Consider the following 26999-nt stretch of genomic DNA (forward strand, 5'->3'; position numbering starts at 1 on the left):
TAACTGTGCATATTTGTCTCAGTCAATGGCAGTGAATTTATATTCCCCTAGAAATAAGAAAGAATGCCATAATTCAAGTTGTTTATTTGTAGCAAATAAACAGCTGCAAAGCAGAATTAATAAGTAAGCCAGATACCAAACATTTTGCAGAGTCGGCTTATTGCTTTTCATGAAATGGTTCCTACTTACAAGTTTACCCATATAGAATGTTGGCAAGAAGGTGTCTACAATTTGAAAAAAGAAAACATTCTGAGAGCCTTATTCAGTAATCTGACAACTTGTGTATCTGTTATTTCAGTGTGGCTGCTGGGAGACTTCTATCATACATTCCCTATCAGCTGTACACTGGCCAGACCAAAATCCAACAAGGCATGTCCACTTACGCTACAGAGTCATCAACAAAAATCTGCAACTCCTCCGTTGCAGGCATATGTACCAAAAATGCTTTGAGCAGAAATCTGGTAGGTGAGAGTAGTAGATGTGGAAATTTGGTGGAGAAAGAGGATGAGGAAGAACAGGATATGGATGTGGAGAGGCAAAGTAGGATGGAAAAGATTGTGAGGGAAGTGGAGAGTGGATCAGAGGAGAGTGATTCAGACAATGAGTTTGGAAGATATACACTGGAATCTGATCAAAAACAGGCTATCCTGGATGATTCTTTGGCAAATATTAGTGTAAGTGAAAATGAGGATTCCACTTCAAGCATATTGAATGAAAATGAGACGGAAGGTGCTGGCACTTCAAGGGTAGCAAGTAAGGGTGGAGCCATAGGAGGCCCAAATCATTCAATTTCTAAAATAACAAAAAGTCCTTCGCCTAACAGCAAGCCTCATGGAAGAGCAGGTGATCCAGATTATCTGAATGAGTTCTACAATAACTCAAGGCTCCATCATCTTTCCACATGGAAATCTGAGTGGAGAGAGTATGTCAACAAAACATCCAAAGAGCAGACATGTTATCCAGGCAGACAGGCACTGATGAAGCTTGTGAGTGAACAGGAAGCTGACTTAGAGGCTAGGGACATGGGCTTAGAGGGGTTCAGAAGCACAATGTCAGGGAAACCAAAACGAGTCATAATGCATGTCGACATGGATTGTTTTTTTGTGTCTGTGGGTCTGCGGAAAAGGCCAGATCTTATTGGTGAGATTTTATAAGGACTATTTTTTTCTGAATATGGTGATTATATACTGTATGTGTACATAAATTGACATATTCAAAATTTAGCGCAATCACTGGGTATTGAGTAGTTGGCATAATCATGAATTAGCGCTACACACGTCCGCGTCATATTTTGTATTTAAATGATTTTTAACAGTATATTCATGAATTAGTGCATTGTTGTCCACGTCAAAGCCACTAAAATATGAAGCCCTCTTTTTGTAGTACACATACAGTATTAAATTTCAAGTGCTGACACCATTCATTTTTATTTAGTGTAAATGCAATATTCAGGTTTTTTTTTTATTTTATTAGAATTACATGAACTACCATATCATGGGTAATTTTTGCAATGATTCAATTTTAGATTAAAAAAAAAATAAAATTTGCAGTAAATTGTCATTGATTGTTTACTGTGTAGATTGCACAGATAGCTCTATTAAAACTGGGTTAATCACAAAAATGTTTTGGCATATTTTTGCAAAAATTGTGATATGCTAAAAAACATTATACTGTAGCAAAATGCCCTTTTTCCAGGCAAGCCTGTTGCAGTTACACATTCTAAAGGCCAAGGTAGAAAAGGACCTATTCCTGGGTCAGACATTGAATATGAACAAAAAATGTGGAGAAGTATAAAAAATAAAAGTAAATCCACAAATCCAGACCAGCAGTCTAAGTTGAACAGCAGTGCGGAGGAATTTGGAAGAAAAGGAAATCTGGATGCATTTTCTTCTATGGCTGAATTAGCTTCTTGTAGTTATGAAGCAAGACAGGTGAGTAGATCTTATTAAACCAAAAGACTTACCAGAAGTCAAATATACAGTATAGAGCATTATGAATCCTATTTTGATCATAGAAAGAAGAATCCCTTTAAAATTCTTATCACATATTTTTTAAAGAACTGAATCCCAATTTCATGTAAATATCTGGCTTCTTATACGGTGAATTTCAGGCTGGTGTTAGAAATGGAATGTTTATGGGTCCTGCCAAAAAATTATGCCCTGATCTGCATACAATTCCATATGATTTTGAAGGCTACCAAGAAGTTTCAAAAATACTCTATGATACTGTTTTAAGGTGAGTATCATTAGATTTTTTGAAATCTTACTTGTAAACAATGATAGATAATAAGACTTTTTACTAAGAGTACAACTTAATTTCTCAGCTACACACATGACATCGAGGCAGTGAGCTGTGATGAAATGTTGGTTGATTGCACAGATCTCCTAGCAACCACAGGCGCTAAACCAGAACAATTTGCTTCTCTGTTGAGGAATCAAATACATCAAAAGACAGGCTGCACTGCCTCAGCTGGAATGGGTAGGAAATACTTTACAAGATATTGTTTTCAAGTTATCCAGGAATATGTTCTGAAACAATTGTTTTCTGAATTTCAGGAGGAAATATATTACTTGCAAAAATGGCTACAAAAAAGGCCAAACCAAATGGACAGTTTTACTTGAAGGAAGCAGATGTTATGGACTTCATGAAAGACCAGTCGGTTCAAAATATTCCAGGTAGGTCATATTTCCTTGTTATTATAATTCTCTACCAAAACTTAGAAGTCTACAGTACTATAATGCTCAATTTAATGTCAGTTCATAATCATTTAAATGTTGAAATTTTTATTTCTCATTTTTATATCTTAATTATCACTAAAATTTTAAATTTTTACATGTATTTTGAAAAAGAGTATCTTTTTATATTAATATTATTCCTTTTATAAGGTGTAGGGTGGTCAATGAATAGAAAGTTGAAATCTATGGGGATCATAACCTGTGGTCAACTACAGGAGGTGCCTCAGTCTACCCTACAGAGGGAGTTTGGGCCTAAGACAGGATTATCCCTGTATAGGGGTTGTAGGGGACAGGATGAACGACAGATCAAAACCAACCAGGAGAGGAAGTCTGTATCAGCTGAAGTGAATTATGGGATCAGGTTTAAATCTGTAAGAAACTCATTCACTCAAGAACTTCTTTCATATTATTCGTTTACTGAGCCAATGGCAAAAGTGAGCTTTTCTGATCAAAGAGACAGCATCTGTCTGTCTGTCTCGTGTTGTTTGTAAACTTTTGGCATTTTGAACTTCTTTACAAGAACCATAAAGCCAGTTTTGATCAGTCTTGCCACAAAACATCTTTGGGTGAAGGGATTTGAGATTTGTTCAAATAAAAGGTCTTACTCTCTCTCAAAGGGAGATACTGAAAACATATTTTTTTTGCATAGGATTAATTTACTGTATGAATGTGAAACAAATTTTTCATTGGAATCTACCACAATGTACTTAAAGTGCATTTAAGACATAAAATGACAATAGAAGAAACTGCGTAATTTTTCTCTTGGGATTAAAATGAAATTGTTATTCCGCAGAAAAATGACCATATGGAAACAAATATGTTAATAGTAATAAGGAAATAGCAAAAATTTGGTGACATCTTTTAAAGATTTTATATATTTTTTTATAAGTACCGGGAACATTGTGGCCCATGGAGGGTGGGGATTAGGTGGAGCCAAATTGTGCATAATGCAGAAGACAAAAATATATATAATATGGAAAATTAAAGAATTTAAATACCTATGCACTTGTTAGAATCTTAAGAGTGTTTTGAAGTAAAAATCATTTCATTCTTGTTATAGAATACAGAAGCAGACAAGTTTATAATGGATTTATCACAGGAAGTTCACAGTCGTCTGCATGAAATTGGAATGAAGGGAAAGTCTGTGACCTTGAAATTGATGGTCAGAAGAGAAGATGCTCCACCTGAAACTGCCAAATTCATGGGTACATATATAGCTTTTTTACAACATGTTTAAGTATTTTAAAAATATGAATACTGTCATATGTCAAACTGATGGTAGCAAATGAAGACAAAAACTGAAAATCTATGTATATTTTAAATTTAAGGGTATTTTTCTTCATAGATTTTTTGTTCCCAAGATAGAAGATCACAAGCATATTGGTTGTTTTTCTCTTTTTGATCTTTGTCTTTTCTTGTCAAAAAAACTTTTAAATTAATATTAATGATATATGCATAAACATGTGTACATCATTACAGCTGAAGTGTTCTATGTACTTGGTCATTTCAAGGCTATGATCATAATTTAAAGTCAAAACGGAAATTTTTTCACATGATAAATTTCCACTGCCAGGGCATTGTGCTTTGTAAACATACCTTTTTAAATGCAATATCTTATAATGAAATAAATGTTTCTTAATTACAAGGTCATGGAATTTGTAACAACATCTCAAAATCCACTATGTTGCCAATGGCAACAGATGATGCCAGTTTGATACACCAGGAGTGTATGACTATCTTACAAGGACTGCGACTTGACTGTACAGACTTGAGGGGAATCGGAATCCAGGTGCAGAAGTTAGAGTCAGCAGTTGTTGGTGGAAACAATCAGATGAAATCGCAGAGCATTCTCAATTTTGCTACAAGTAGGTCAACTTAATAGATCATTGACATTTTCTATTGGATGTCTAAAAAAAATTTAAAGCATATTTTACAAGAGCAAGTTATGTAAGAAAATAGTCATATGTCATTATCTCGAACTTGATAAGACCAATGAGAAATTGAGATTTCTGAGGATTCACAATATCAAGGTTTAAAATACATAGAGAAAAAGTGGTTGGGACTAGCAACTCACTTCGACATGTCCATGGTATTCAAGATATTAGTGTTTGAGATACCAGTTTTTTTAAACTGTAGATTTGCCTTCATGTGAAAACTCATAATGAAATAGGATACATGAAAATAAATAATTTGTCCAAATATGCTAATAAGTACATGAAAAAAAAATTTTAAATATGTTTTCAGAAGTGTTGGCTACAAAAACAAGTCCCCACAAGCCAAATGGCATGGAAACCAACAGTCGTGATCAGATTGCAAAATCGACACTCGATGGAAAGCTGAGAGATCCAGGTAACACTGTAAGTCATAAAAGTAAATCCACAGATGTCCAGATTGATGCAGAGGAAAGACACTGGACTGACACACTGCTAAGTCTGGATAGAGAAGTGAGTCCAGATAAAACCAGTCCAGATGGATCTTCGGAACTTTACAAACACATAGAGAATGCTTTTTCCACCAATCAGAACACTGAAGAAGAAAGTTGTGATGGAGAGGGTCATTTTCTAGAAGGGGCAGTTTGTCAAGACCTACTTTCAGAATTGTCTAGGTATGCTAAAACTCTCAGTTGTTCTGGTCAAAATGCACATTTTAAATAGCTTTAAATTTATTGTCAGTTTTTTTTTTGTTGATATTTTTTTTTCATTGCAGTTGGTCCATTGTTATAAAGAAAATTCTATCTGATAAATAATTGTTTTCATCTGACAATATGTATTTGAAAAAACGTATATTGATAACATTTTGATTAATTTTTACAAGGAGAAAAACGGCCAACAGGTTTCTTCCCCCCTTACCGACACTCGACATTCCCTCAACACCTGAGTACAGACACCTACTAATCAGACCCAGAAGCACCTGTACACAGGAGAGTACCTCCGTGGTTAATGGTACCACTGTGGATTATTTCCCATCACCCTCACAGGTATTTATATCTGTACTCTAGAAAACACAAGTGCAATAAATGATAACATCAACATCTAAAGATGTTCAAATCTATAAATTATAAAGAACTTGTTATGTAGTACATGTATTAATTTATGATTAAAGTCATTGCAGTGAAATGGTTACAATGAACACATTTACAATGAATTCATTCTTACAGGGAAGTGATTTTATTCCCTGAAGTTTTAAAATGTATTATAAACTTATCATATAATAATGAAATTTGCTATATTAAGGTAAAAATTCCCAAATGAAAAGCAGATTGAATTTTTCAGTGCTTTTTATATTTAAAAAAAAACCTTGAATTTTGAGAGTTTAATGATTCATAAAGAATGAAAGGGAATAAGTCTTAAATCTAACTCTTTATTCAAGAGTAAAACAATATTTCCAATTTTTGCTACCTTTCCCAATTGGGAGGGTACTAGCTGCAGAACTGTAGCATTATGGTTGTATATTTTATCCACCTCCTAACCATTTATAGTTGTCTCTACAGACCAATAAACTTGTTATGCCATCCAACAACAAATTCACAACAAGCGAGTTCATTGGTCTGTAGAGACGACTATAAACGATTAGGAGGTGGATAAAATATACAGGTTGGTTATAGAATATGTCTAAAATTAGGGGATGAAAGGTTTTTGATTGACCAATGCTGGAAAGTGGCGAAATACATCCCCAAAGTGCGCAGAAAATCTTGCACGGTAAATTGCACTTAATTTACATTACTGGATCTGTAGTGTTAAAGTCAAAGTCTAAAATATAAAACAATAACGCTACATTTCTGCAGCTAGAAGGGTACTGGATCCTGTATTCCTACAAGAGCCTCAGTTAATGTCCCTACACTCCTTACATTCCTGTACTCCTACAAGTAAGAGCCTCGTTTAATGTCCCTACACTCCTTACATTCCTGTACTCCTACAAGTAAGCGTCTTGGTTAATGTTCCTACACTCCTTACATTCCTGTACTCCTACACGTAAGAGTCTCAGTTAATGTCCCTACACTCCTTACATTCCTGTACTCTTACAAGTAAGAGCCTAGGTTAATGACCCTGCACTCCTTACATTCCTGTACCCCTACAAGTAAGAGCCTTGTTTAATGTCCCTACATGCCTTACATTTCTGTATTCCTACAAGTAAGAGCCTCGGTTATTGTCCCTACATTCCTTACATTCCTGTACTCCTACAAGTAAGAGCCTCGGTTAATGTCCCTACACTCCTTACATTCCTGTACTCCTACAAGTAAGAGTCTCGGTTAATGTCCCTACGCTCCTTACATTCCTGTCCTCCTACAAGTAAGAGCCTCGGTTAATGTTCCTACACTCCTTACATTCCTGTACTCCTACAAGTAAGAGCCTCAGTAAATGACCCTACACTCCTTACATTCCTGTACCTTACAAGTAAGAGCCTCAGTTATTGTCCCTACACTCCTTACATTCCTGTACTCCTACAAGTAAGAGCCTCAGTTAATGTTCCTACACTCCTTACATTCCTGTACTCCTACAAGTAAGAGCCTTGGTTAATGTCCCTACACTCCTTACATTCCTGTACCTTACAAGTAAGAGCCTCAGTTATTGTCCCTGCACTCTTTACATTCCTGTACTCCTACAAGTAAGAGCCTCAGTTATTGTCCCTGCACTCCTTACATTCCTGTACTCCTACAAGGAAGAGCCTTGGTTAATGTCCCTACATTCCTTACATTCCTGTACTCCTACAAGTAAGAGCCTCAGTTAATGTCCCTACACTCCTTACATTCCTGTACTCCTACAAGTAAGAGCCTCAGTTAATGTCCCTACACTCCTTACATTCCTGTACTCCTACAAGTAAGAGCCTCGGTTATTGTCCCTGTGCTCCTTTCTTCAATGTACTCCTACAAGTAAGAGCCTCGTTTAATGTCCCTTCGCTCCTTACATTCCTGTACTCCTACAAGTAAGAGCATCGGTTAATGTTCCTACACTCCTTACATTCCTGTACTCCTACAAGTAAGAGACTCGGTTAATGTCCCTATGCTCCTTACATTCCTGTACTCCTACAAGTAAGAGCCTCGGTTATTGTCCCTGCACTCCTTACATTCCTGTACTCCTACAAGTAAGAGCCTCGGTTAATGTTCCTACACTCCTTACATTCCTTTACTCCTACAAGTAAGAGCCTCGGTTAATGACCCTACACTCCTTACATTCCTGTACCCCTACAAGTAAGAGCCTTAGTTAATGTTCCTACACTCCTTACATTCCTGTACTCCTACAAGTAAGAGCCTCATTTAATGACCCTACACTCCTTACATTCCTGTACTCCTACAAGTAAGAGCCTCAGTTATTGTCCCTACACTCCTTACATTCCTGTACTCCTACAAGTAAGAGCCTTGGTTAATAATGACCCTACTCTCCCTACCCTCCAGTACTCCTACGAGTAAGAGCCTCGGTTAATGTCCCTCAACTCTTACATTCCTGTACTCCTACAAGTAAGAGCTTCGTTTAATGTCCCTACACTCCTTACATTCCTGTACTCCTACAAGTAAGAGCCTCGATTAATGACCCTACACTCCTTACATTCCTGTACTCCTACAAGTAAGAGCCTCGGTTATTGTCCCTGCACTCCTTACATTCCTGTACTCCTACAAGTAAGAGCCTCAGTTACTGTCCCTACACTCCTTACATTCCTGTACTCCTACAAGTAAGAGCCTCAGTTAATGTTCCTACACTCCTTACATTCCTGTACTCCTACAAGTAAGAGTCTCGGTTAATGTCCCTATGCTCCTTACATTCCTGTACTCCTACAAGTAAGAGTCTCGGTTAATGTTCCTACACTCCTTACATTCCTGTACTCCTACAAGTAAGAGTCTCGGTTAATGTTCCTACACTCCTTACATTCCTGTACTCCTACAAGTAAGAGTCTCGGTTAATGTTCCTACACTCCTTACATTCCTGTACTCCTACAAGTAAGAGTCTTGGTTAATGTTCCTACACTCCTTACATTCCTGTACTCCTACAAGTAAGAGTCTTGGTTAATGTCCCTACACTCCTTACATTCCTGTACTCCTACAAGTAAGAGTCTCGGTTAATGTTCCTACACTCCTTACATTCCTGTACTCCTACAAGTAAGAGTCTTGGTTAATGTTCCTACACTCCTTACATTCCTGTTCTCCTACAAGTAAGAGTCTCGGTTAATGTCCCTACACTCCTTACATTCCTGTACTCCTACAAGTAAGAGTCTTGGTTAATGTTCCTACACTCCTTAGATTCCTGTACCCTACAAGTAAGAGCCTCGGTTAATGTCCCTACACTCCTTACATTCCTGTACCTTACAAGCAAGAGCCTCGGTTAATGTCCCTGCGCTCCTTACATTCCTGTACTCCTACAAGTAAGAGCCTCGATTAATGTTCCTACACTCCTTACATTCCTGTACTCCTACAAGTAAGAGCCTCGGTTAACCCTTTCAACGCCGAATATAGTTACGTCTATAACATCATGGATGCCGTACTATGACGTCAACTGAGACGTAAAATAATTTGCTTCAGAAAAAAGCGTCAAATTGATAGTGAAACAAGCACCTGTTTAACCAATGTAATAGGATGTTTATAGTTTTCAAGGAAAATTCGTATAATAAAGTCATATTCATTCCAGTAGTTTTTAATCGCCATAAAGTAAATTTAGCCAATATTTATCCTGTAGCTAGCATATGCAAGGAAAGTCTTTAAATATAACAAAAGATTTATTTAATCTTAAGCTTTTTCAAAAAATAAATTAAATGTTATAAATATATGACTGCCGTCACAAGTAAAGGGTCCTTAAATAGCCTGGCCCTTTCTGAATGCAAATACATGTATGAATAACTTTTTTCAAATATCTGATTTTTTTTTTCAGTATTTTATAAGCATTTTAGTAAGGCACTTCAAAATTACGTTGACGTTACTGACTAAAAACCCAATTATGTTGCGTGCGTCAAATTCAGTTTCTAAACATTCTTAGAATTATTTAAATAATTTTAATCGTTTTAACACATAAAAACTTGAGAAAATATTTTATTTTTTCTTCTAAGCTACTAGTATGTCCTAAGAAAAAGATGCCTTAGTTCATACTTCTAGAGGCAGATGCAGTTATTTCGTAAGGGAGGAGGGGGGGGGGTCTAGAAATTTAGGATCTGGAATCGGTTTATTTTCAGTCGAAAAAAAATAATAGAATTCAACAAAAAGTTTTTTTTATGTTTAATACTTTAGCTCAATAAATAAAGTATATAAAGCACCCCCCCCCCCCCCCCCACACACACACACTCCAAAAAAAAAAAGAATACACGGATGGCCCTTACAGAAATAAGAAATCCAACCCAAACAGGGGCACCACGCATAAAGTGGGCCATCCCCTCGCAAAAAAGCAAATTGATTCCGATATAAAAAAAAATATTAATTTCAGTTATAAGCATGCATCCCCCACCCACCACAAGCGTGTTTCTTTTTCCCCTCTAGCTTTGTTAAGAGAAGATAACAACACCCAAGGATCTCTGTATCACCGATGGATTCTAACGGAAAAAAATAATTCAGATGAATTTATGATGCATGAATTTTTTTTTCTTAAAGTTTATTCTGTTCATAAAAAGTCATAAATAAAAAAAAATAAATCTTTTTATACTTCCAAGTGGATATTTTTTTAAAATACATTGATAAAATATTTTAAATAAGTTTCCATTGTTCATACAATTCAACTTCTTCGCCTCTCCTAGATATGGAATAAAAACATATAAAATAGATTCCCTAGACCGCAGAACAGTTTCTGGAAAGATTGGAAATATTCAATTCAATTCACTTTATTGACAATTACCATGTCGGCATACAGTCATGACATAAAACAAATTAACAAGCATCTATACTTATAAATTAATAAATTTTGCAAATAAACTCCGAAACGGGTGCACCAGCGTTCTTACTTACTCCTCTAACAATACACTAGATACAAGCTGATGTCCGTAAACTATATTTAGATTTCACTCGCTTATAGTAAGTACCGTACATTAAATTAAAAGTCTACTTTCATTTTCTATAAACAGCCATGAAATAGCTAAAACGTGAGTACGGTGGCGTTTCCGGTTGGCGGATCTAAGTTACTGGCAATTTTTAATGAAACTGACAACAAGCAGTCGTTTATTTATTACATAAAACGTCATCACTGAATTATTCAATCAAAACTCGATTTAAATGATATAAAAGAAATAAGTTGTGATAACCGATTAAAAAGGGAAATGTGCCTGTGAATTTTTACCCTCCCCCCCCCCCCCCAATCAATTTATTAGTAAAATGTGCATATTCGTTGCTTTTATCCTTGACGGAAATAAAATAAGAGCATCTGAAGTACAATATCCATAACGTAGTGTAACAGGTTTCACAATAAACGTCAATTAATGAAATTGCTATTTTTCAAGTTTTTAAAAAAATTAAAAAAAATAAAAACAAACACAAAAGGGGGGTGTTGGGGTTGGGGGTGTTGGATAGGTTAATCTACTTCATGCGGGATTTTGAACTTAAAGTATTTGTTCCTGCTATAAGCCTGTAGGCTGTCAATAGAGAACTACAATATATTTCCTGTCGGTAGTGGTATAAATTCAATTCCCCGCGCTTGCGCGGGATTTCATCTAGTAATACATACATATACAGTGGCGCCGCGGTAATACGGACGCCAATAATCCGGACGCTTCACCTTCCGGACGATATTTTTTGGGAACCGATTTTTTCCACGTTATTCTGTCTTATTAATCCGGAAATTCGCGTTCCAGATCCGGACGGTCAATTTCTACTACAAAACGCAATATTTCATTGAAAAATGACTCGTTTATCCGGACGGTAATTTTTCGAGGAACGACTTTTCACACCTTTCTTGCAGTAGTGATAATTATTGTAAAAACGTCCGTGGAGTCAGTTTGAACGCGGTTACCTGTGACCTCTAAACAATAGCGTCTATAATTAGCGTGTGTTTACCTCAGCTAAAACACACGTCTTTTATATTATAAAGCCCGAAGAATTTAGCTTATACTGTGCATTAATTAAATTGCTAATGTATATAAATTTATGAGAATTTTGGAGAGTTGTAAATAAAATTTTTACTGAATAATAAATCACGAGATTTCGTCGTGGTATCGAGTTACGTAAGTTTATCAAAATACGATCGTACATTATTTGAAACTTTTTTTTCTTTTCATAAGACAATTTATTATGATACATAATTCAAGAAAATATATTTCTATTAATGCACTAAGAAATACGTAACTGGCGTTAGTTATAAATGCCGATCATGTCTTTTCAAGATATATAACGTGGAGTTTCTAGAAAAAGTATTGATAATCCTGAATATGGCTTGTGTTTACGTTGAATGTTTGCAATACGTACACTGATTGCAGTATTTAGTTACTTACTTCCCTATGTAGTGAATATACGCGGTTAATCATTTGAACATTCTCAATGGTGATAATGAACAGTTCTACTTAATATGAGCTTCAATAAATAAAAAAAAAATGTGCCGAAATAAAACAGTATCAGATCAAAATTTGATCAGCCCATGTAACTGCATGTCAAATAGAAGGCGAATAAAGTTTCCTGTGTTAGAAAAGGAAGTCTCAACATAAAACTGCCTATCCATTTTTCATCGTGTAAATTACATTTTAATTTTTTCTTTTTTTTTAATATCTATTATTTCTTTTAAAACTATAAAAATAAAATCAATAAGTCAAGGTAAAATAAAGGTGTTTTCTTTGTCTTCACGTTTGATACCACTATCCTCATATGTATATGATTTAAGAGGGTACGCCTTTTAAGAAGTGATTCACTTATCCGGACGATTCATTTATCCGGACGATTTCGTTGGGGACGGAGGTGTCCGGATTAACGAGGCGCCACTGTACAAAGTGACAAATGTGAGTTGAACAAAATAATGTAGAGTATATTCACATATTTCTAAGTATTCATTGCTGACTTTCTTTTCTGGTGTCAAAGCACTTTTTCAAAAAACAACATATCTTTCTAGCAGTTGTAATATTTGTAGGATTGACAATTTTTCCAATGGGATTATCACTAGTATATGTGTTTACATTAAATATATCAGTATAATTGCATCTAAATTGGTCATACTTTGAACAGTATAGAACAAAATGTTTTTCATCTTCAATAAATAATTTACATGAATAGCATAAACGTTTTTCTCTAGGAATAGGGGGTTTACAGTATCTGCCCGTTTCAATATACAATGGATGGGCACTGATCCTTAATTTTGTTAATACAGATCTAAAACTTTTCTTTAAAGGCAGCTTTAAATAACTTTGCAATTTGTATTCATTTTGAATTACAATTTTACTATAAAAAGCTAACTTTCCAGAGTTTGATTTGCCTATATTTTTCAGTTGTTCATGTATTTTGTTTTGGTAATGCTCTTGTAATTTGTTTTTCAAGGTTGTGTGAGAAATATCCAAAGAAGTGATATTTAATTTTTGTAGTAATGAAGACAGTTTTCTTTGCAAAGATATTCTAGATACAAGTTTTTTGTCTTCTTTAAATGCAGAAATCACTAAATAATTATTATAATCATGTTTGTTTTCCATTTCCTTAAGTCTCTTAAAATACTTAAACATATAATCATAACATAAATAGTACAAAGGAAAACAACCCAATTCACATAAAACAGCAAGATTTGATGCCTTTCTATGTACCCCTAGTATGTCTTTAAATATTAAGTGTTGTGTTTTTTCAAAAGGAAATTGGTCTGAAGACATTAAATCACATTTGAAGTCAGTTATCCATACTTCAGATCCATATGTAATAATTGGTATTATCATTGACTGGTATAATTTTAACATAATTTCAGCTGAAAAATTAATGTTTGCAGGAAAATTTGATTTAATAGCATAATATGCTTTCCTAGCATGTTCTGCTAGTTCACTGTTCAGCTGCAAATTTCATTTTTCCATCAGATCTGAACACAACACCCAAATATTTATATCTTACGCCATTTCCATCTTATTTGATTATCGATTATGATACAATTCGACACGGACGTCTGAGAAAACAGTGGATTGAAATTCAAGTTTGAGGTTGGTTTTCAATCCACTCAAGCTGATTTCACAGACAAAGTATTAATGTATGCTTCAAAAGTCAAATAGGTTCAATTCCCGAATAGTTTGAAAATTATGTAGATAAGAATTTTCAATCCAATTTCAAACGTATAGATGTATTCTTTCATGGGGCGGCCATTTGATTATAAGGGGGGGGGGGGTTTAAATTTATTTATGTCCATGCCTTCAGAATACATCGTTTATTTATTTCAAGGATGTCAAGAGATTTTATCTTATTTCAGTCTTCTTCACAGAAAAATGGTTGACAAGCAAAAACGGGAAAAGGGGGAGGGGGCTTTCCAAGCTCAAAAACTTTTTGCTTATTTTTAAGGACTAGCCCCCCCCCCCCCCCTTCGAAATCAAATGGTCGTCCTCTTATTATTTCTTAAATCAATTTCGAAATAGTTTGAAATTTATATAAATCAGAGTTTTCTGTCCAATTTTTTTTTTTATGATTGAATATTATCGGCTTTAAACAATATTAATCAATCAATCATAAAACAAAAACATTGGACAGAAAACTCTATCTGATTTTTATAAATGTCAAACTATTCCGAAATTGACATTATATGTCTTCTGGATCTATCATTAACACAGTGCGTACAAGAGTAGCTGAGGTGGATTGAAAATGAATTTCAATCCCATGTTTTCTCAGACCCATTCTCTATCATCAAAATGAATGTTTTGACTCTAACAGATGGAAATGACGTAAGCAGCATATTTTCAATCTTGCCATTTAATGATGTCGGAATGATTTGACCTTTGTGATCTAACTTCACCTGCTGGACATAGAAATATAGCCGTCAGTCACGTGTCATATTCAAGCTTATTAAAGCTCGTCATTTCAATCCCATGAGAAAAGGAATTCCTTGTAGCATTGCGCTTGATCCGATATTGACCTTTCTGCATGGATTCCTGGAATTAAAAAAATCTCGCGAGAGATTAATTACTAATATGTTTACAGCGATTGTCTGGTTTCCAACTCAGATTTACGAAAAGTTCTAAAATAAAAAAAAAAATTGATCAAAGAGATACTTGTACTGCTCTTGGCTCTTTTCTATATAATTATGCACATTTAACGGAGCTGGGCTTTTTTTTTGAGCAAAGTGAATTACAGTTGCATTAAATCTGAAATTGAAACTGAATATCTCGCGAGACTTGAATTTATGTTTATGCAATTATGGTCACCTATTCATCTTCCTCCGTGACATCAGCTAACCTGACATCTTAGCTTTTCATATTTCGATACAATAAAATGGACATATAATTAAATAATATGTCCAACACACATTTATTTTTTTTGTATATGGCAATGCAGTTAATATCCATTTAATGTTTGAAACCCCATCTGTGTACTCGACTCTCTTCATAGGCAGCTTAGCCATTTTCATAGTTATTATTTTAAAAATATCACTTTCTTGGAATCTTGAAATTACAGAACATGAGTTGTATTTTTGGTTGTTACCACACGATTGGATTAGAAACATTTTTTTTTCTCTAAAAGCAGAAAGGTGTGTGTGTAAGGGTGTGCGTGTGTACTTTTTCCGAAAGGTCATGTACAAGTCAACGGAACTTTCAGAAAATGTCGAGATATCCAGGGTGTCGAGATATCAGAGTTGAAACTCGACGTCCAAGCAGGGCTAATTTATTACAATAATCAGTTAAAAAAACCAAAAAAAAAAACGCTTTCTTACATATTATACGGTCATCAAAGTTTTGCACGAATCTGGTTTTTTTTTTCCTTTTTTTTCTTTTGCTAAAATCATCACTGTTGCTTTAATTTTCATCTTTCCCATAATGTATAGATTTCTTGACTGACTTTGTGCCTTCCGATTGGTGTGACGTGGTTGATGATTTTGAACATTTTTTTTTATAATATCTGAATTACACCCATAACCACTTGTTACATGTAAAAGTATTTTTTTTCCTTTTAGATCAGTGATTCATTCTCAAAAGATGTTGCATATGAACTTTTATCAGAAGTTCAATCATACTTTCTTTACAGCGTAATCTATTGTTTCTTCTTTTTCATACATATTTTCAAGCATAATTAAAATGTAAATGTTATTTTCTAATGCACACAGTATAATGCTCTTGAAGATCCATTATTCAAATTCTTTTATGGCAAAATTTTTTTACTTATTTATTCATTTTGCAAAAATTTGTGCCCCAATCCTCTGTTTAATTGTGTGTTAATTTAGTATAGAATTATTTATATAGGGGCTGTTTGTCCCATCCCCTCCCCCCCCCCCCCCCCCCCCAAAACAATCATTTGGAAATCGACGCTACACCTGAGCCTGTGTAATCGATTAACTAGGGAATAAAATGGCTTAATACATTTTATAAGTTGTTATTCAAAATAAAGAACCACTTATAATATAAAGCACATGTATCTCCCCCCCCCCCTTTCTCAAAAATATGTATGCATGTAGGCACGGAGAAAATAAGTGTAAAACTTTCCGGCAACAATGAAACATAAAATTGCTAATTGAAAGTGCGCCATACTTTATTCACAATACTAGAGTACTCCAAAACTGACATCATTATTTAACGTCAACGTAAGAAATATGACGTCATATTTAGACCCAGTACCTATGTAAAAATAAAGACCTATACTTGTGTCAAAATATAAATATCATTGTGTTTAATTACACGTAAGATATATGGTTAATAAAATAAAATGTAAAACATCTATTAAAAACGACATTTTTGTCAGTTTGGCGTTCACAGTAAACGACATTTATGTCGCTTTGGCGTCGATAGGGTTAATGTCCCTACACTCCTTACATACCAGGTACCAAGTCAATAGTATCAAGCCATGAACCTTTATCACGCTGGAGTACAGGATCCTGTACGAAAAAGGCTCAATTAAACCCTGTAACACAGTATGCTTAAAATAATTAAAAATTGTTCATTTCTTGATATAACTTTGGTACTGATAATTTCTTTGAGTATGGAGAATATTATTAATTATATGTAATTGAACTAGAGTGTGTATTTTTAGGCTTTGTTTGTTACACAATTCATACAGATTTTCTGAATAAATATTGTTTAAAGTTAATTGAATCTATGATTTTCAGATTGATCAGGATGTTTTGAGGGAGCTGCCACCAGACATACGAGCACAAGTTGAGAATGAGATGCAGCTCATGAGACGAGGCCCTCGACAGGCCAAACAAAGAGTGTCCAGTTACAGTGAGGAGCCAGGGTGTTCTCACTGGACCTCAGGGATATCTCCTGTTACAGAGGGTACCTCATCCATAGTACCTCTGCCAGACCTGTCCCAGGTTTGTTCTCCAGCTATTAAAATTGAGTTGTTTAAAGTACATGTATTTGCATTTTTATAAAGGTGTAAATAATTTGAATAAAGGTTACTGGTAAATAACTTTATTTATAAAGAAAAAATAATCAAAGTCTGAGGTATATGTAGCAGTTTATGATTCCTTTTTTGTGATAGACTTAGGAGGCAGTACACATGTGTTCATAATCTATAAAAATAAAAAAAAAAGTCTGAAATAGACAAAAAAAATCATCCTGACATGTGGATGTTCCTTATTTTCCTGATATAAGTTTATCTTTTTGTATAAACTATAGCTTGATGAAAGCTGTCTGAATGCACTCCCAGAAGACATGCAGAAAGAAATCCAAGATGCATACGAACATCAGCAGCAACAGAAACAGAGTCTTCAGTGTTTATCCAATGTACTGAAATCCCCAAGAAAGTCCTCCCCTAAGGGAAAGTCACCTCGTAAAACTAGCCCACAATTCAAGGGGAGATCACCAGGGAAATACAGCCCACAGTTCAAAGTTCCCAAGGGTCGACCAGGGAGAGGGCGTCCCAAAAAGCTGGATTTCCATCAGAGAGGGCAACCCTCAATTTTGACAGCAGTTACTGGGAAACAGGTTATACCTGATTTTTACTGACCACACTTTAGATAAATCTGAACATGGTACTTCCTTATTTTCATGAAATAATAGTATTACTAATAATCAATAAAAATATTATACATACTACTGAGGGTTCCTAAATATATGTGAGGTATTATCACATAACTTCACAAGAATCATCACTCGTGAAATAAAGTTACATTTATTTTTATACTGTTATGGAAAAATTCTTGATCAACAATTCACTTACAAATTCATGTTTTATTTTATTTAAAGTCTTTGAGTCATTTTGCAATATTAAATACTCGCTTTAAATAAGGAATCTACAGTTTTTCCTTAAAATTGCCTTTTTTATTTTTAATCACAGGAAGTATTGAAGGAAGACCTCATGCCAAGTGAACAAAGATCAAGAGGAGAGGAGGAGAAAATCAACAACAGTGTAAGAGACCAGCCAATGGAAGTCGAATCTTTGGAGTCAAAGGAAACACGTGTCAATCTCTGTGGTGCTGTAACTATTGCAGAAGTCAGATCTCTACTAAAGGAGTGGATCCACAGTTCTCCAGGTAAAATGAGTACTGTGTAGTTGAGTTAGAATGAAAATCTGAGTCAATGAAATACTAAGGAATTTTTCGATTCACAAACTGTAGTTGCATTATTATATAGTAGATACCTTATATAGGAAAATTTTGTCCCACTTTTATTTTTGCCCTTTTCCCCTTGTCCTGGGCAATTCAAAAGGGGATAAATTCATAAAGGACAAGAGTTATCTCTATAACACAAATGCATCTGGGCAAATTCAAAATGGGGAAAATTGTTTGCAAATGTTTTTGGCCAAAAATAACATGGGGCAAGAATAACTGAGTGTACAATACATGTATTGCATAACGTATTAAAATCAGGTCCTGAAAGCTTTCCATTTTCAAACCATTTTATTTTAATTAAAAGTAAATAGGAATCCAGTCATCAAAATGATTTTTATAAAGATTTAAAATTAATATGATAACTGGAATATTGGGATAACCCTTGAATTTGCTTCATTTCTAATTAAAGTTTCTTTAATGTGTTTTTTATTGCTTTTAGGAATATGTTTTGTTGTGTATTGAAGGTTTTCCTCAATTTAAAATGAATTTCCCTGTTATTTTACTAACATGGTTTGTTTTTTGTTTAATGTCCCTCTCGAGAATTTTTTTACTCATATGGATACTTGCCGGTGAAGAGCTGCAAATTTTTACCTATACTCAGCACTCAGGGCCATTATTGAGTAGTGAGGGATCTTTTTCATGCTAGCACCTACTGCGATATGGGACCTCGGTTTATAATTATATACGGTCTCATCTGAAGAGCAGACGCTCTAACCACTGCGCCACACGGGCGACATACTATAAACATGGTAGTATTTGCTGCATTTGTCTGTCAGTCTGTCCATCTACCTGTGACCCAAAATTCGAGTTAAGTTTCAATCTGTGGACTTCATATTCATCTTAGGTGGAATCTATGTGGAAAATGATTAACAAAAGAAAGGGCAAAATTAGAAGTTAAAAGGTTATAAACATTGACACTTTGTCTAAAACTAGGACTTTCAAAAGACTCTATGCTAAAAAAAAATCTTTCTGCATGTATGTCTTAACTTCTTTGCTCCCTGACTTTTTTTTTAACTTTTCTAAAACATAAATGTTTGTTTTGACATTATCAAAAGTATGGAAGCATACCGTATATACTCGCCTATAAGTCGGTTGTATTTTTAAAGCTTAAATTGAAGGGATTGACCCACTAATATAAAATACCTGTCTTTTTATAACTCGTATAAGTCAGATAATGAGTTTTGGATCAAAGTTTAACTCCCAAAAAAACGACTAATAGGCGAGTATATACGGTAGTTTCATGCAGAAATAAAATTTGATTTAGCAGATAAGAGAAATTCCATCTATAACTTAATGTGATGGAATAACTTGATTTCAGACTTCCTACATTATTGAAGGATTGTAGAAAAATCATCATTTAGAGTTCAAGACTAAAGTAAAATAATCCTTGAATTAACATTAAAAAAAATCTGAATCTTATATTTCAGAGCCTGAAGAAAATGATAAACAGGTGATGATTACCTACCTTCAAGATCTGATCTTGGATAAGAACCTGGAACAAGTTGATCTTGTTATCAAATTTCTAAAAAGGTAAATCATAAAATTCACTTCATTACATATTTTATTCATTGCTCTCTATTCTTTTTAATGGTTATTTGAGTAGATTTATATTATTATCAAGAAATTATTCTGTTAGACATGAAGGAAAAGTGTTGCAAAAATAAGGTTGTTTTCAGAAAATCTTACACTTATGTATCATTATAATGATTATATATACAGTGAAACTTGTCTAATTCAAATGTTGTGTATTCCGAAATCTTGCCTAATACAGTCAATTTCATGTCCCTTTCAATGAATTCATTTGATTAAAATGTTGACTAATCTGGAATGTTGTCTAATCTGGCCAATTTCTTTGGAACCAGTGGTGTCCGAATTAGACAGTTTCACTGTATATACATGTATATATATATACATATTAGGGATGTCAATGAATACCCAGTTAACCAGGTACTCAATTGAACAGTCGAGTATTGAATACTAAAATCGATACTCAGTTACTCAAATGTATTTTTTTAATGCTTCAAAGTGCATATATTTATTAAAAACTTATCAAGAAATGTGATTAAAATATGCATTGTCCATGTCTATACAGTAAATAGCATCACCTACACCATATAATGCACGTTATTGCCTGTGGCTGTGGACATGTATATACAGTAATTACCGCAACAAATCACTGGACACCGTACAAGCTGTTCTCACCTCTTGTGACTCTAATTTTTGGTTGGATGTAACTATTTGTTTTCAGTAAACATCATTTAATTATCCTTAGGTTATTTAATTAGCATACAGTAGCGAAATCAGACATATATAGATACATACATAGAAATACTGCTACCAGTTCACAAGTGATGAAATATTTTAGGAATGACTCTAATTCTTGGCCAAATTATTCGAGTATAACCTGGTTTGGGTCAGTTTACGCTTTATAATCCGCGAAGCGGATTATAAAACAGCGTAAACTGACCCAAACCAGGTTATACTCGAATAATTTGGCCAAGAATTAGAGTCATTCCTTATAATTTAATTTTAAAATCATTAAATAAATATGGGTGTAAAATTTCGTTGCTTTTTATTACTTCAAATTTGCTGCTCAATAATACAACCGTAGTAACGGAAGTAACGGAAGTGATGGGAAGCGAGGGGAGGTAAAAACTGATACATAGGTCTAGCAGCTTGTTTACATGTGGTAAGATCGAATTATTGTTTGAAGTTAAAGGTATATTTATTAAATCTGGAATTTTCCATGAATCCCGAGGACTGGAAATGAAAGGATTGTATGCATACAGATGATTCAGCTGGTTGTCAGGGGGGTGTGTCCCCATACCAAACCAGGTTATACAGAAATAATTTGTGTTCCTTTTTGGATATTAACCAATCAGAGGCTAGAATACAAACAAAATTAAATTATTTAAAAATAACTGAAGGTTAAAAATTTTTTTTAAAGTTTGCTGTGCATAGTAAATTTAATAATGGGTGAAGTTGGAAATATCAAGAAATCAACATACTTAAATTTCAGAGTTATCACAGAGAAAACATTTAGAAATGTAAATAATATAAGACTTGCGAGCACGACAACGTCCATTCCCAAAGATATTCTCTAATTATTACAAAGTTGCGTCCTTCACATCAATGGGGTAAACAGGTCCCAATAAAATCAACATTTTTTTTACATGTATACACACTTTTTCCGACTACCCGGGTACTCGATCAGAAAATCGTCTGAATAACCGATTATCAAATATTGACTGATTTGACATCCCTTATATATATATATATATATATATATATATATATATATATATATATATAATTCAAAAGTAGTTAAAAGATGATGTCACACAGTAAAAATAATCGTAAAAGAAAAAGAAAATGCACAGTTTCCAAATTTCATTTAATTTGTTTATAAACTTAGGAACAATTCAGCCGTAATGAGAATAGTGAAAGAGAATTACTTTATAAATCTATTTTCACCAAAACTGAACAAACATTAATATTTTGATAAGTTCATGTCTTTTTTGTATAATTAATTTCTTAAATACTTTGTTTGTTGAGACTGAGAAAATCATGATTTATTGTCCAATTCAATTTTCCTGAACTTTTACGTTATACTATGACATCATGGATTTATTCCTTCCTTGCAAAGACACTCATGACGTCATAGTTAACGTTACCAAGCAAAACAAATCAGTTCAAAGTATGTACACCTGAAGACGGATTGTTAAATCCAGAAAGCGCTTGTGTTAAATGAAATTTGGAAACTGTGCATTTTCTTTTTCTTTTATGATTATATATATATATATATATATATATATATATATATATATATATATATATATATATATCACATGGCTTCGAGGGTGACATACCAGAATGTTTGCCCCAAGGTGACAGGAAAGTCCTGGAGTGTTATGTCACTCGATGCCGAAGGCAGAGGGTGACATAACACTCCAGGACTTTCCTGTCACCGAGGGGAAAACATTCTGGTATAGTCACCCGAGAAGTCATGTGGTATATGTTATATAACATTTTTAAATTAAAAAATTGTCTAGAATTGTTAAAGTTTAGGCAAATAATCCAAAAATGCTTTCATGATGTTAAGAATTACACTCCGTTGTTTACGTTTGCCTAGCAACCAACAGCATTAAATCTCAAACCCGAGTTACAAATGCGTAACATAAAGACACATGAAAGTGATCGAGAGGGTGTTATAACTGTTTCCGTCGGATGATATAACTGTTTCCAGCATGTGACATAACTGTTTTTGGTGTGATTCAGCATTCTTCAGGGTTAATAGTGAAACTTATTACATTTGTGATATAATAGGAAAACTTATATATATATTCTCTCTTTCAGACGCATTAAGAAGATGGATAATTCAAGCTGGGAAACTTCATTTAAAATGATATTATCAGAAGTTCAGTCATTTATGAAAACTTATCATGGAGCTGAATTGAATGTCTGTTAGTACTGCTGCTGTAAAACTGGCCAAGTTTTACAAATCACTGTAAAGCTATGGAGAACCTTTGAAATATGTGATACAACAGTGCAGCTACTGAAAACTGGCAGCAAATGGTGCTCTGTTTAGTGACAAACATTTGACATTGTTTTCAAATTGTGATAGGTTCAAGTGAGGTTTTCTGATCTTCTGCTGTCCATTGTCATTGTGTCTGTTAACTTTTTACATTTTCAGCTTTTTCTCTTTAACCAATACACAAATTTCAAGATTATCTCCCTTGGTGCACTCTCTCATTACAGAGGGGAGTTTTGTTTCCGCTTAAACCTGCAAGTGGGACAGTTTATAAATATTGGATACCCTACAGCATGGATATGCCTGTCTATCATACTAGTATGCACTCTTCAACAAAAAGATTACCGAATATAAGTAAAGGTGTCAATTTCTTTTTCTACCAAAAAATATCGGAACAAAAGAAAATATCAGTGGATAAGACTTATCAGATGAGGGAAGAGATATGGATTTCTAATAAATAACATGCATGATGCATCTTATCATTGCACGTCGGCATTCTGAATGACACACTGACTATTTCCCTTATAATAATTTCAAAGAGCCCACTAACTTTTTAGCTCACCTGAGCTGAAGGCTCAAGTGAGCTTTTCTGATCGAAATTTGTCCGTTGTCTGTCGGTGTTGTTGTCATTGTAAACTTTTCACAATTTCATCTTCTTCTCCAGAACTACTGGACCAATTTCAACCAAACTTGGCACAGAGTATTCTTGGATAAAGGGGATTCAAATTTGTTCAAACAAAGGGCCATGCCCTCTTCAAAGGGGAGATAATTACAAATTAGTGAAAAATTAATGGCATCTTTTAAAAATCTTCTTCTCAAGAACCACTAGGCCAGGAAAGATGAAACTCATAGGGAATCATCCTCAGGTAGTGTAGATTCAAATTTGTTAAAATCATGACCTCAGGGGTTAGGGTGGGGCCACAATGGACAATCAAAGTTTTACATTGAAATATATAGGAAAAATCTTAAAAAACCTTCTTCTCAAGAACCACTGGGTGAGGAAGGATTAAACTCATGTGGAATCATCCTCAGGTAGTGTAGATTCAAGTTTGTTCAAATCATGACCCCCGGGGGTAGGGTGGGGCCACAATGGACGATCAAAGTTTTACATAGGAGGAAATTTTTTTTTTAAAAAAAAATCTTCTTCTTAAGAACAGCAAAGCCATAATTTTTCATATTTGTATGGAAGCATCCTCAGGTGGTGTAGATTCAAGGTTGTTCAAATTATGACCCCAGAGGGTAGGGTGGGGCCACAATAAACGATCAAAGTTTTACATAGAAATATATATATGAAAAATATTTTCAAGAACAGCAAAGCCATGATTGGTTATTAACTATTCAGAAGCATCCTAAGGTAGTGTAGATTCATATTTGATAAAAATCATGAACCCCCCCCCCCCCCCCCCCCCCCCCGGGGATAGGGTGGGGTCACAATTGATGATTAAAGTTATGCATAGGAATACATAGAACCTTTTTTTTTTAAAAAGATCTTGTTCTCAAGAAGAGCAAAGCTATGATTGGTCATATTTATATGGAAGCATCCTCAGATTGTTTAGATTCAGATTTGTTCAAATCATGACCCCCGGGGTATGGTAGGACCATAATGAAAGTTTTAACTTGTAGGGAAAAAAGTCACAGTTAGTCAAAGAAATATGTAAGTAGCTTTAGTTAGTGAAGATTCAAATTTGTTCAAATCACACACCCCCCTTTTAGGGGTAGGTCGGAACCACTTATGCATTAAAGCTTTTCAATACTGAACTGATTTTTGCTTTTTTCCTAGCCACAGTGCTCAGGTGAGCGATGTGGCCCATGGGCCTCTTGTTAGAAAAGGTTTGTACAATCAAGGAAGCGACTATTTCACAAAGACTATGACAATTCTTTTGTTTCGAAGTATCCTAATTGAAAATATATTTTGTGAAACATGAATCATTATTTGAATCATCGTTTGTGAATCATTACTGCTTGACATTTTCATCTTTCTATAACATTAAATGAATTTTAAATTACCTATTCATCGTTCATTTATTTATTCACATTTGTTACATCAACAGCCTGTCCCACTTCCATGCTGATATGGATACTTTTTGCGCCTCCATAGTTGGAGAGTTACAATCTCAAAACTTGCATATTGGCCAGTTTCAATCAAACTTGGCAGAGAGTATGCCTATTTAAAGGGGATTAAAGTTTGTTTAAATGAAGAGCCATGCCCTCTTCCAAGAGGAGATAATCAAGAAAAGACTAAAATAGGGGGTGAGGTCAACTAAAAATCTGAAGAACCAATGGGTCAGATGAAACTTATGTGAAAGCTTTCTGACATACTGTAGATTCTGACATACTGCAGATTCAAGGTTTTCAAATCATGCCCCGTTTCATAGGTTGGGGCCACAATAGATGCAGTGAAACTGCATGATTATAATAAGCAATGAGCCCTCTACCATAGTTTTGAAATTCAGGGCCTCTTGTTTCAGGGTTCAATTCCCAGGTTGGGGGTAAGTTGGTCAGATATTGAAATACACTACATCTTAAAAAAATCTTCTTCTCTACTCATTAGCATGCAAATTATTTCAATGATTATACACTGTAATAAACATTTAATCCTCAACCAATCATCTAATATTGCTAAATGGTTCAGACCCCAATGTAGAACTAAATAGGCCATATATTAACTGACTTATATATACCTTTGAGGACAATATGTGGTCAACATTTTTCATGTGAATATAGAAAAAAAATTCTATCTTCTTAAAAACAATAGAGGGAAGTTGATTCAGATGAGCAAAGTGGCCTTAAGGTCTCTTGTTCCTATGTCTTGTTCAGGCGTGTAGCCAGAATGGAAGTGAAGTGTACGCAGAGAACGACAGGGTGACGCCCTCTCTGGTGGGGGCCCAGGGGACGAAGCCCCCCCCCCCCCCCCCCCCCCCGAAGCCAAATATTTCAATCACTTTCTTGCAGGAAATATGCTGCTTCGCTTTTCCTTAGAAATAAAAAATCTTAGTAATATTGTTTTTAACGCAAAGTTCAACTTCCACGGAAACATTATAAATGTTCTTGTGGCTGGATATTTTACCGATACATTGGTATCGTCTGCATTTTTTTTATAGTAAAATGTTCAGCAACAAGTATGATAAATGTTAGTAAAAACTATTTTATTTAAAATATATACTATTTGATCAAGCCATTCAACGATATGATTAAAATTCATTTTCTCAACAAATATCTTTAAAAATTGTCAATCTGTTACAGAACACTTACAAACTAACAAATAATTTATTTGGATTTGGTAATATATATAATGCTTTTTATGTATTAGGTCACCTGAGTCACTAAGGTGATCTTTTGCTATCTGTTTTTGTTTATCATAGTGTAATGTGCCTTATTTCAGTATTAAACTTTTGAACATTTTCAGCCTCTTCTGTGGAACCACAGAACCAATTTCCATCAATTTTGGTAGATATCGTCTATGGGCAAAGGAAACAAAATTTTTGGAATTTTTGATTTTTTTTAAGTTTTGCTACTCCTACTGTTTCTGTCTGAACTCATTTAAACTTGCTTTAAAAAAAAATACTACACCAATGTACACCATTCATTGTATAAGTTTTTGATGATTTTTAATAAATTGGGTTGCTATGGTTACTAAAAAATAGAATAATATATTGGATTATCTCAAAATTCCATCCCTCCCTCAGTTTTTGTCTGATGTGTGTAAAGTTTGATACATAATTCTTAATGAATCTGTTTTTTTTTTATACTTGAGTAGACTGTTACAGTTCATAATTCTGTTTTATGATTTTGATGAAACTGATATTGCTATATTTACTAAGAAAGAAAAATGTGTGAAAATCTTTCAAAATGCTTCACTTTAAGCTGTGGTTTGATATTAATAAAACTTCATTAAAAAAAATTTAAAAAAACAAAAAAATTATAGGATTCAGAATGTTGTAAATGTAAAACTAAAGTCGGTGAAGACTAGGAAGTCTCAAGAGAGACTTTATCTTTACTTTCTAGGCCAAGTGCTTAAACAGAGTATTAAATCCATGTAATTACATATACATTTATTTACTTTAAAAATATATACATTTTTAGCTCACCTCAACAAAGTTGGGGGAGCTTGGCGTCGGCATC

At 34.3% G+C, this 26999-nt stretch overlaps 1 protein-coding gene across 1 annotated transcript in view; it reads left to right on the forward strand.

Annotated features, from left to right (window-relative positions):
• Nucleotides 1-24878, forward strand: part of LOC133173091 (DNA repair protein REV1-like) — a 35326-nt gene extending 10448 nt beyond the window's left edge. The window contains exons 5-19 of the mRNA XM_061308015.1: nt 299-1140; nt 1696-1931; nt 2111-2235; nt 2324-2478; nt 2556-2675; nt 2886-3106; nt 3796-3940; nt 4382-4600; nt 4980-5340; nt 5550-5712; nt 16898-17104; nt 17412-17720; nt 18073-18268; nt 19774-19876; nt 22703-24878. Of these exons, the coding sequence (XP_061163999.1) occupies nt 299-1140; nt 1696-1931; nt 2111-2235; nt 2324-2478; nt 2556-2675; nt 2886-3106; nt 3796-3940; nt 4382-4600; nt 4980-5340; nt 5550-5712; nt 16898-17104; nt 17412-17720; nt 18073-18268; nt 19774-19876; nt 22703-22814 (3514 nt within the window). The 3' untranslated portion in view covers nt 22815-24878. The remainder of the gene's footprint in view (nt 1-298; nt 1141-1695; nt 1932-2110; nt 2236-2323; nt 2479-2555; nt 2676-2885; nt 3107-3795; nt 3941-4381; nt 4601-4979; nt 5341-5549; nt 5713-16897; nt 17105-17411; nt 17721-18072; nt 18269-19773; nt 19877-22702) is intronic.
• The last annotated feature ends 2121 nt before the right edge of the window (nt 24879-26999 follow it).

Source organism: Saccostrea echinata, unplaced genomic scaffold (assembly GCF_033153115.1).
Source record: "Saccostrea echinata isolate AGI-Se365-2 ecotype Australia unplaced genomic scaffold, CSIRO_AGI_Sech_v1 ptg000002l, whole genome shotgun sequence".
Lineage (NCBI taxonomy): Eukaryota > Metazoa > Mollusca > Bivalvia > Ostreida > Ostreidae > Saccostrea > Saccostrea echinata.